The 11,011-nt window shown below is 64.8% G+C and overlaps 1 protein-coding gene across 1 annotated transcript; it reads right to left on the reverse strand.

The window, feature by feature from the left end:
- Positions 1-5,682: 5,682 nt before the first annotated feature.
- AIRE (autoimmune regulator) lies at positions 5,683-8,920 on the reverse strand (the record flags this gene model as incomplete). The annotated part of the gene is made up of 12 exons (XM_084292117.1): positions 5,683-5,991; positions 6,169-6,237; positions 6,495-6,591; positions 6,684-6,884; positions 6,966-7,081; positions 7,344-7,421; positions 7,548-7,741; positions 7,783-7,869; positions 8,090-8,161; positions 8,256-8,408; positions 8,502-8,676; positions 8,780-8,920. 12 exons carry the CDS (start codon positions 8,918-8,920, stop codon positions 5,911-5,913), a joined length of 1,464 nt encoding a protein of 487 aa, XP_084148243.1. The 3' UTR covers positions 5,683-5,910.
- Between the last annotated feature and the right edge of the window lie 2,091 nt (positions 8,921-11,011).

The following is an 11,011-nucleotide window of genomic DNA, read 5'->3' on the forward strand; positions in this document are numbered from 1 at the left end:
GCACAGGCCGCGGCCGCGGCGGCGGTTGTGCGGCGGCTGTGGGGAAGAGGGCTGTTGGCGGGGACGAGGGTGCCTACGGCCATACCACCCTGGCAACGCCCGATCTCGTCTGATCTCGGAAGCTAAGCAGGGTCGGGCCCGGTTAGTACTTGGATGGGAGACCTCCTGGGAATACCGGGTGCTGTAGGCTTTTGTCTTTGCCGTCGGGGGGGCTTTTGCGGGGCCAGGGGCGCCGCCTGTTGGCAGGGAGGCCGTGGCACAGGCCGCGGCCGCGGCGGCGGTTGTGCGGCGGCTGTGGGGAAGAGGGCTGTTGGCGGGGACGAGGGTGCCTACGGCCATACCACCCTGGCAACGCCCGATCTCGTCTGATCTCGGAAGCTAAGCAGGGTCGGGCCTGGTTAGTACTTGGATGGGAGACCTCCTGGGAATACCGGGGTGCTGTAGGCTTTTGTCTTTGCCGTCGGGGGGGCTTTTGCGGGGCCAGGGGCGCCGCCTGTTGGCAGGGAGGCCGTGGCACAGGCCGCGGCGGCGGTTGTGCGGCGGCTGTGGGGAAGAGGGCTGTTGGCGGGGACGAGGGTGCCTACGGCCATACCACCCTGGCAACGCCCGATCTCGTCTGATCTCGGAAGCTAAGCAGGGTCGGGCCCGGTTAGTACTTGGATGGGAGACCTCCTGGGAATACCGGGTGCTGTAGGCTTTTGTCTTTGCCGTCGGGGGGGCTTTTGCGGGGCCAGGGGCGCCGCCTGTTGGCAGGGAGGCCGTGGCACAGGCCGCGGCCGCGGCGGCGGCGGCGGCTGTGGGGAAGAGGGCTGTTGGCGGGGACGAGGGTGCCTACGGCCATACCACCCTGGCAACGCCCGATCTCGTCTGATCTCGGAAGCTAAGCAGGGTCGGGCCCGGTTAGTACTTGGATGGGAGACCTCCTGGGAATACCGGGTGCTGTAGGCTTTTGTCTTTGCCGTCGGGGGGGCTTTTGCGGGGCCAGGGGCGCCGCCTGTTGGCAGGGAGGCCGTGGCACAGGCCGCGGCCGCGGCGGCGGTTGTGCGGCGGCTGTGGGGAAGAGGGCTGTTGGCGGGGGTGAGGGTGCCTACGGCCATACCACCCTGGCAACGCCCGATCTCGTCTGATCTCGGAAGCTAAGCAGGGTCGGGCCCGGTTAGTACTTGGATGGGAGACCTCCTGGGAATACCGGGTGCTGTAGGCTTTTGTCTTTGCCGTCGGGGGGGCTTTTGCGGGGCCAGGGGCGCCGCCTGTTGGCAGGGAGGCCGTGGCACAGGCCGCGGCCGCGGCGGCGGTTGTGCGGCGGCTGTGGGGAAGAGGGCTGTTGGCGGGGGCGAGGGTGCCTACGGCCATACCACCCTGGCAACGCCCGATCTCGTCTGATCTCGGAAGCTAAGCAGGGTCGGGCCCGGTTAGTACTTGGATGGGAGACCTCCTGGGAATACCGGGTGCTGTAGGCTTTTGTCTTTGCCGTCGGGGGGGCTTTTGCGGGGCCAGGGGCGCCGCCTGTTGGCAGGGAGGCCGTGGCACAGGCCGCGGCCGCGGCGGCGGTTGTGCGGCGGCTGTGGGGAAGAGGGCTGTTGGCGGGGACGAGGGTGCCTACGGCCATACCACCCTGGCAACGCCCGATCTCGTCTGATCTCGGAAGCTAAGCAGGGTCGGGCCCGGTTAGTACTTGGATGGGAGACCTCCTGGGAATACCGGGTGCTGTAGGCTTTTGTCTTTGCCGTCGGGGGGGCTTTTGCGGGGCCAGGGGCGCCGCCTGTTGGCAGGGAGGCCGTGGCACAGGCCGCGGCCGCGGCGGCGGTTGTGCGGCGGCTGTGGGGAAGAGGGCTGTTGGCGGGGACAAGGGTGCCTACGGCCATACCACCCTGGCAACGCCCGATCTCGTCTGATCTCGGAAGCTAAGCAGGGTCGGGCCCGGTTAGTACTTGGATGGGAGACCTCCTGGGAATACCGGGTGCTGTAGGCTTTTGTCTTTGCCGTCGGGGGGGCTTTTGCGGGGCCAGGGGCGCCGCCTGTTGGCAGGGAGGCCGTGGCACAGGCCGCGGCCGCGGCGGCGGTTGTGCGGCGGCTGTGGGGAAGAGGGCTGTTGGCGGGGACAAGGGTGCCTACGGCCATACCACCCTGGCAACGCCCGATCTCGTCTGATCTCGGAAGCTAAGCAGGGTCGGGCCCGGTTAGTACTTGGATGGGAGACCTCCTGGGAATACCGGGTGCTGTAGGCTTTTGTCTTTGCCGTCGGGGGGGCTTTTGCGGGGCCAGGGGCGCCGCCTGTTGGCAGGGAGGCCGTGGCACAGGCCGCGGCCGCGGCGGCGGTTGTGCGGCGGCTGTGGGGAAGAGGGCTGTTGGCGGGGGGCGAGGGTGCCTACGGCCATACCACCCTGGCAACGCCCGATCTCGTCTGATCTCGGAAGCTAAGCAGGGTCGGGCCCGGTTAGTACTTGGATGGGAGACCTCCTGGGAATACCGGGTGCTGTAGGCTTTTGTCTTTGCCGTCGGGGGGGCTTTTGCGGGGCCAGGGGCGCCGCCTGTTGGCAGGGAGGCCGTGGCACAGGCCGCGGCCGCGGCGGCGGTTGTGCGGCGGCTGTGGGGAAGAGGGCTGTTGGCGGGGACGAGGGTGCCTACGGCCATACCACCCTGGCAACGCCCGATCTCGTCTGATCTCGGAAGCTAAGCAGGGTCGGGCCCGGTTAGTACTTGGATGGGAGACCTCCTGGGAATACCGGGTGCTGTAGGCTTTTGTCTTTGCCGTCGGGGGGGCTTTTGCGGGGCCAGGGGCGCCGCCTGTTGGCAGGGAGGCCGTGGCACAGGCCGCGGCCGCGGCGGCGGTTGTGCGGCGGCTGTGGGGAAGAGGGCTGCTGGCGGGGGCGAGGGTGCCTACGGCCATACCACCCTGGCAACGCCCGATCTCGTCTGATCTCGGAAGCTAAGCAGGGTCGGGCCCGGTTAGTACTTGGATGGGAGACCTCCTGGGAATACCGGGTGCTGTAGGCTTTTGTCTTTGCCGTCGGGGGGGCTTTTGCGGGGCCAGGGGCGCCGCCTGTTGGCAGGGAGGCCGTGGCACAGGCCGCGGCCGCGGCGGCGGTTGTGCGGCGGCTGTGGGGAAGAGGGCTGTTGGCGGGGACGAGGGTGCCTACGGCCATACCACCCTGGCAACGCCCGATCTCGTCTGATCTCGGAAGCTAAGCAGGGTCGGGCCCGGTTAGTACTTGGATGGGAGACCTCCTGGGAATACCGGGTGCTGTAGGCTTTTGTCTTTGCCGTCGGGGGGGCTTTTGCGGGGCCAGGGGCACCGCCTGTTGGCAGGGAGGCCGTGGCACAGGCCGCGGCCGCGGCGGCGGTTGTGCGGCGGCTGTGGGGAAGAGGGCTGTTGGCGGGGACGAGGGTGCCTACGGCCATACCACCCTGGCAACGCCCGATCTCGTCTGATCTCGGAAGCTAAGCAGGGTCGGGCCCGGTTAGTACTTGGATGGGAGACCTCCTGGGAATACCGGGTGCTGTAGGCTTTTGTCTTTGCCGTCGGGGGGGCTTTTGCGGGGCCAGGGGCGCCGCCTGTTGGCAGGGAGGCCGTGGCACAGGCCGCGGCCGCGGCGGCGGTTGTGCGGCGGCTGTGGGGAAGAGGGCTGTTGGCGGGGACGAGGGTGCCTACGGCCATACCACCCTGGCAACGCCTGATCTCGTCTGATCTCGGAAGCTAAGCAGGGTCGGGCCCGGTTAGTACTTGGATGGGAGACCTCCTGGGAATACCGGGTGCTGTAGGCTTTTGTCTTTGCCGTCGGGGGGGCTTTTGCGGGGCCAGGGGCGCCGCCTGTTGGCAGGGAGGCCGTGGCACAGGCCGCGGCCGCGGCGGCGGTTGTGCGGCGGCTGTGGGGAAGAGGGCTGTTGGCGGGGACGAGGGTGCCTACGGCCATACCACCCTGGCAACGCCCGATCTCGTCTGATCTCGGAAGCTAAGCAGGGTCGGGCCCGGTTAGTACTTGGATGGGAGACCCCTTGGGAATACCGGGTGCTGTAGGCTTTTGTCTTTGCCGTCGGGGGGGCTTTTGCGGGGCCAGGGGCGCCGCCTGTTGGCAGGGAGGCCGTGGCACAGGCCGCGGCCGCGGCGGCGGTTGTGCGGCGGCTGTGGGGAAGAGGGCTGTTGGCGGGGACAAGGGTGCCTACGGCCATACCACCCTGGCAACGCCCGATCTCGTCTGATCTCGGAAGCTAAGCAGGGTCGGGCCCGGTTAGTACTTGGATGGGAGACCTCCTGGGAATACCGGGTGCTGTAGGCTTTTGTCTTTGCCGTCGGGGGGGCTTTTGCGGGGCCAGGGGCGCCGCCTGTTGGCAGGGACGCCGTGGCACAGGCCGCGGCCGCGGCGGCGGTTGTGCGGCGGCTGTGGGGAAGAGGGCTGTTGGCGGGGACGAGGGTGCCTACGGCCATACCACCCTGGCAACGCCCGATCTCGTCTGATCTCGGAAGCTAAGCAGGGTCGGGCCCGGTTAGTACTTGGATGGGAGACCTCCTGGGAATACCGGGTGCTGTAGGCTTTTGTCTTCGCCGTCGGGGGGGCTTTTGCGGGGCCAGGGGCGCCGCCTGTTGGCAGGGAGGCCGTGGCACAGGCCGCGGCCGCGGCGGCGGTTGTGCGGCGGCTGTGGGGAAGAGGGCTGCTGGCGGGGGCGAGGGTGCCTACGGCCATACCACCCTGGCAACGCCCGATCTCGTCTGATCTCGGAAGCTAAGCAGGGTCGGGCCCGGTTAGTACTTGGATGGGAGACCTCCTGGGAATACCGGGTGCTGTAGGCTTTTGTCTTCGCCGTCGGGGGGGCTTTTGCGGGGCCAGGGGCGCCGCCTGTTGGCAGGGAGGCCGTGGCACAGGCCGCGGCCGCGGCGGCGGTTGTGCGGCGGCTGTGGGGAAGAGGGCTGTTGGCGGGGACGAGGGTGCCTACGGCCATACCACCCTGGCAACGCCCGATCTCGTCTGATCTCGGAAGCTAAGCAGGGTCGGGCCCGGTTAGTACTTGGATGGGAGACCTCCTGGGAATACCGGGTGCTGTAGGCTTTTGTCTTTGCCGTCGGGGGGGCTTTTGCGGGGCCAGGGGCGCCGCCTGTTGGCAGGGAGGCCGTGGCACAGGCCGCGGCCGCGGCGGCGGTTGTGCGGCGGCTGTGGGGAAGAGGGCTGTTGGCGGGGGCGAGGGTGCCTACGGCCATACCACCCTGGCAACGCCCGATCTCGTCTGATCTCGGAAGCTAAGCAGGGTCGGGCCCGGTTAGTACTTGGATGGGAGACCTCCTGGGAATACCGGGTGCTGTAGGCTTTTGTCTTTGCCGTCGGGGGGGCTTTTGCGGGGCCAGGGGCGCCGCCTGTTGGCAGGGAGGCCGTGGCACAGGCCGCGGCCGCGGCGGCGGTTGTGCGGCGGCTGTGGGGAAGAGGGCTGTTGGCGGGGACGAGGGTGCCTACGGCCATACCACCCTGGCAACGCCCGATCTCGTCTGATCTCGGAAGCTAAGCAGGGTCGGGCCCGGTTAGTACTTGGATGGGAGACCTCCTGGGAATACCGGGTGCTGTAGGCTTTTGTCTTTGCCGTCGGGGGGGCTTTTGCGGGGCCAGGGGCGCCGCCTGTTGGCAGGGAGGCCGTGGCACAGGCCTTTTTTTCCTCCTTGTATATTTTCATATTTATTAAAATCTTATCAATTTGCTCACTGGTAGAATTTGTGATCATATTTTATCCTCTTTTTTGTTCCCTCTAGTTATGTATATGTCGTTTAGCTATTTTGTTAGGTTGTTTTTTTTTTTTTAATTTCTTTTTTCTCATTTTATTATGTGATGGTCATTTGTATCCATCCTCCTGTGCTCTTACCAGTGCACAGCTGTTCTTTAGCATTGGCCTGCCGCACATCAGCTCCCCCCGCGTCAGGTGCATGCACTACACGAAGAGCCCATGGGTGTCTGTGAGTGGCCGTGCCATGCTCTGGAAAGCCCACTGCAGGATCCCGTCCCAGGCGCCCTGTGGGACAGCCCATGGGAGTTTGCTCTTTGTTTTCACCTGCTCCCAGCCTCTTGTCTTTACCCTGGCTTTCACTTGTGTGCCCCCCATAGGCTGAGGATTTGATGTGGGGTTACCACAGGCATTCAGTTGCCCATAGTTGGGCTCTGCCTGTTGGTGTCACCACCCGTAAGTTACCTCGCCCAGGAGGGCGTCGAGCTCATCCCTGCTCAATACGGGGTCACTGCCGGGGTTGCCACACTCTGCCTGCAGAGGAGACGGGTTGTGTCTGGTGACGTGCTTGCTTCATTCAGTTCCTGCCACCCAGCTGGTGGCTGCCCCACAGTGTGCTGCTCCCCTTCCAGCCCAGCTTCAGCAACACCTCCAGCTATAGCTGCTTGTCCCTCACCCAGCCCAAACCATCACTCCTCAGCTCCATCTCTCCCATCTCGTCTCCTCCTCCAAACGCCCTTGCCCAGTGCTGCCACTCCCCGGGCTGTTCTCCCAGCGGTGCCTGTACTGACCTTTGCTGCCTGATGCGCGTGGTCTCCGGTAATTGCGGTGCTCCCCACGCTGCCCGTTTCTGGTGCGCCCACGCAGGAACTGCAAAGCAGCAGCCCCCTGCGACCAAAGGCAGTGTCACAAACTCTCCGGGCAGCGAGACCAGACCCAGGGGGTTTGGGGTGAGATGTGGGAGGTGGCAGGAGCCTCACCCAGGGTTCCCGTTAGGTACAGGGCAGTGTTGGGTTGTAGGGATCCTGCTGAAGCAGCGGCTGCAGACACTCCCATCACCTCTGCCCATGCGGGCACCGCGTTCTTCCTCCCCGGGGATCACGGGGGGCTGCTCTGCAACCTTGTCTGCCTCCCGCAACTGGCCTGGCTTGACCGCACATGAGCCGCACTGCCACGTCCCGCTGCGCAGCCAGAGCGCGGCTGTGAGCGAGGGCAGGGACGCCCAGGGACACCAGAGCCACATGGCCCACGCTGGGGCTCACCTGGGGACGCGGGGCAGCGGGGGCACCAGACAGGTGAGGTGGAAAGCCCGGGGGCAGCCATCGCAGCAGATGAGCTCTCCGCCGTCACCGCACGCTGCGCACTCATCCTCGTTCTCCTGCCATGGGGGAGCGGGCAGGGGGGCGCTGCCACTGCCACCCTGGGTGGCTCCAGGGGACGCTGTCACCCACTGCCTCCTCGATGCATCTTCCCTTGGCACTTGCCCTGCAAACACCTAACACACCAGTGCCTTTTGGCACAGGGGTCACCTGTTCCCAGGCTGCCTGTACTCAGCCAGCACAGGCGGATACACCGGGAGGATCCCAACGGCCCCAATTTCACCAGGTGACTTTTGGGGTGCTGAAAAGCCCCGGGCTCACCTGCTGGGGTGTGGGGTCCTGGCTGTGCATGGTGGGTGCTGGCAGACAGCCCTGGGGTGTTGCTCGCAGCCCCCCGCTCTGCGGGCAGAACGAGAGAGGGATTTTAGGGACCATCAACCAATGGGAGAGCTGCAGGGAAGGGAGGATCCCTGCTGCTGGGAGGGCTCGTATGGCTGGAAGGTGCCGGGGGGGGCAACACCGTACGCTTTGGGGTGCCCTGGGTCGGGCAGCAGGTTTCAGGCTGCGGCTCCTGCTCCTGGCCCCGAGCTCCTCGCCAGCAGCTGGGTCATAAAGCTCGTCCCCGGCTCTGCTGCCCACCTTGGTGCTGCCTGGAAGAGAGGCCAGCACCGTCCCCGCCACCCCCTGCCCCTCTGCGGGGGCCCTCCCGAGGAGGGGGGCTCCTGAGGCTGGGGGCTGCCCAGCGCCTGCGCTTACTCACTCGGCTCCAGCCCATGTCTGATGAGGACGTGCTTCCCCTCAGCAGCCCCGCGGGTGCCGGGCACCTCGCTGGCTGCAGCCTGGAGGCCTGCGGGCAGGGGGGGCTCAGACGGCCTCATCTAAAAGCCAACGCTGTCCCACTGCTGCCCCTGTCTCCCCTTGGCCCAAACCCCCCCTCTGCCCCAGCCTGCTGGCTGTAGGTGCCCGGTGGCCTCTCGCAGACCGTCACCATCTGACTGGGACTGTTTGGGGGAGAAACCAGTGGCTGTGCTTGTCCCCAGGGAACGGGAGAAGAGCTTGGCACTCACTGCTGCTACGGGGTGAGCGTGTGGTGTCCACACCCTCCAGCTTCTTCATGGTCTTTGCCTTTGTCAGGGGCCCTGGGGGTGTTGCAGGATGGGTCACCCTGGGTGACACACTCCAAGTGCCCCGTCACATTTCTTCCCTGCACCCACCCTGACCACGTCTCCATACCGGGGCTGGCAGCATGCCGTGGCGAGGGCTGTGCCATGCGGGCCCCATCCCGCTCCTCAGGGGCTTTTCTCTTGCCTTGGGGTCTGTGTGGGACTGGTGCCGTGGGGCTGGGGGACAGGCGCCGGCTGCGGCGCTGCCGCCCGAGGTCCACCTCTGCAGAGGGGGCAGGGACAGGCACAGCCAGCCCGGGGGGTCACCCCTGCCGCGGGAAGCCCCCGGGGGTGCCAGCTCCTGGCCTCTGCCTACCTTTGGGGAAGGCGCTGTGGAGGGGCCGGAGCCGGGTGTAGCGCTCCAGGTTGTAGTCCTTGAAGAGCACTGCCCAGAAGTCACGGACGGCGGCGACATCGCGGCCCAGGAGCCAGGTGAGCAGCGCGTGGAAGGCGCGGTGAGAGCCCTCTCGCTCCGTCTGGCTCAGCGTCTCCTGCCGGTGCCACCGCCAGCCGTGGGCACGCGTCCGGGTGCCACCAGCTGGCCCCAGTCCCTGCGATGTGGCCGGGGCTGCGTTCGCCCACCCCGTGCCTCACCTTGAAGACGTGCTCGGGGACGACGTCGTGGTCGGCGAGGCCGTGCAGCAGCGGGAAGACGTCGTCCACCGCCATGGCGATCTCGGTGCGGTGCAGCTTCAGCAGCTGCCGCAGGTCCCCGTCACCGCCTGGCCCAGCCATGCCGAGGCGGCAGCGACGCGGCTGGGACGAGCGGCCAGCCCCGAGGCTCCCCTTTAATACAGCCCAGCTGCCGAAAGTGGGAAAGTCGTCAGGCTCCCACAGCGCCACTCATTTCTGTACAATGCGTAACCTGAGCTCGCACCTCTGGCCGTGCCAGCTCTCCTTGCAGCCCCGCAGCTGGGCTTACTCTCGCGCTGCTGGCCCCAGGGGTCGGGATGAGGTGGCTCTCCACCCGACCTGCTACCCGCTGCTGGGGGCAACAGGCACAATCCCACCCCGCCAGCCACCCCAGGAGAGGGGAGTTAGCCAGGGTGCTGGCACAGGCAGCCCCCGCTTCCTTCATCCCTGCGGTCAGCCAGGCGTTGTCCCAAAATTTCTGGACTTTCCACAGCACCCGCTTCTCTCATCCAGAAACTTAGCCGCACATGGGAAGTAAGGTCCTGAAATCTAGGGAAAAAGAGACGTATTTGCTGTGGTTACGCTACCTGCAAACCACCTTCTGCAGGCTCACAGCTGAAGCACAGTGGGCTGACAAACGCCCAGGGAAGCACTGACACCTAAAAAACTCTGCAAGTGCCTGTCTGGGTACAGTGACCAAGCAGCAGTGCTGCCACACAGCGTGACAGTGACGGGCAGTGCCCTGAGCACACCCGGGGATTACCCAGCCGCACACGCAGCTCTGTAATTGCCCATTAAGGGGAACTGGGCAATAAAGTGATTTCTCTAGAAATGCACAGCTGGAAAAAACTTGAGAGCCAATGGGGAATTGGCACTTTGTGTGTCTTGCATTTAAAAAAAAAAATGGGGTTGATATGCTCTAACATACCTGGTCACTCCATACCAGGAGCCCAGAAAAGGGAAAGCTCTAAGGCTCCTCTCCCACTCCCCAAACATTTGGGATTTCCCTGGGATTAGTTTCCAGCCCCTCTCCAGAGACCTGTCCCTGCTGCCTGAGCCAGCCCAGGCAACTCAGCCACAGCGCCGGGGCTGTGCACCGCCCTCCCTGCGCTGGGGCCATGCCTGACACGGTTTGTGCAGCAAAACCCAGCTCGGGTGGGACCAGGAATGGGCCCAATAAGGGAGACAACCTTGTGCAGATCAAGGTGACATGGGCAGGGACATTCATCAAGTCCTGAAAGACTGGAGTGTGTATCTGCTTGATACAGAGCCGTGCCAGGAGACAGTGGCTGCTGTCCAGAAACTCGGGAAGAATAACAAGACAACGCCCTCCGCAAGGGCAGGAAATGCCCTCATCCATTTCTGGTTAACACACTAACATGTTTACACAAACTCTCTCCCCGAAGCTCCTCTCAGGATCTGGAGTGATTTTTCTCTTGGAGGCAGTAGGAGCAGTGGGATGGAGGCCAGGCAGACACCGTGCCAGGTCCTTGTGTCCTACAGCAAGGTTCTGGAGTCCCCACCGGCCCCTTCCCAGCAGCATCCGCAGCCCCCAGGAGCTGGCTGAGCAGCCAGCTCTGCCGCAGCAGGGACGCACCTGTGGCACCCAGGGGACACAACACGGGTATTAAATGGAACAGCCTGGCCGCAGCCTGGCAAGGCACTGAGCATCAACGCAGCCGTGACACAGTTTCAGGGCCTGCTCCACCCTCCACCATGAAAACTGTTTTCCTCAATGTCCCACTCGACCTGCCAAGCCACTATCTGTCACTGCCACCCTTTGTTGTGTTCCAGCACCGCCAAGACAAGGCAGCTGTGCCCTCCCCGTGCCCACACACCCGCACACCCACGGCTACAAACGGCCGCTCCTTCGTGCACGGGTGCTGCCCAATGCTGCCGGGAGCCATGTGCCCACAGTGCTGTGCTTGCTGGGCTTGATTGGGCTTGTTTTAAATTCCAACTTTGTGACTGCTTCTCTGCTTGGAATCACAGATAGATTGTTTTTCACATCCAGCTAGCTCAGCAGTGCAATAATTTGCATTTTGGGTTGTTTTTGTGTGTTCCTTCCCCTTTCTGAGGTGCTGTGCAGGAGGCAGAGTAGGGGCTGCCAGGTGCTGTATGAATAGGCACGTACTTGCTGGCAGATCAGAGGGGTATTTCTGTAATACCTTGCTTACTGCAGACCTCAGCAGT

The sequence above is a fragment of the Netta rufina genome, assembly GCF_964035555.1.
Source record: "Netta rufina genome assembly, chromosome: 9".
Taxonomy (NCBI): Eukaryota; Metazoa; Chordata; class Aves; order Anseriformes; family Anatidae; genus Netta; species Netta rufina.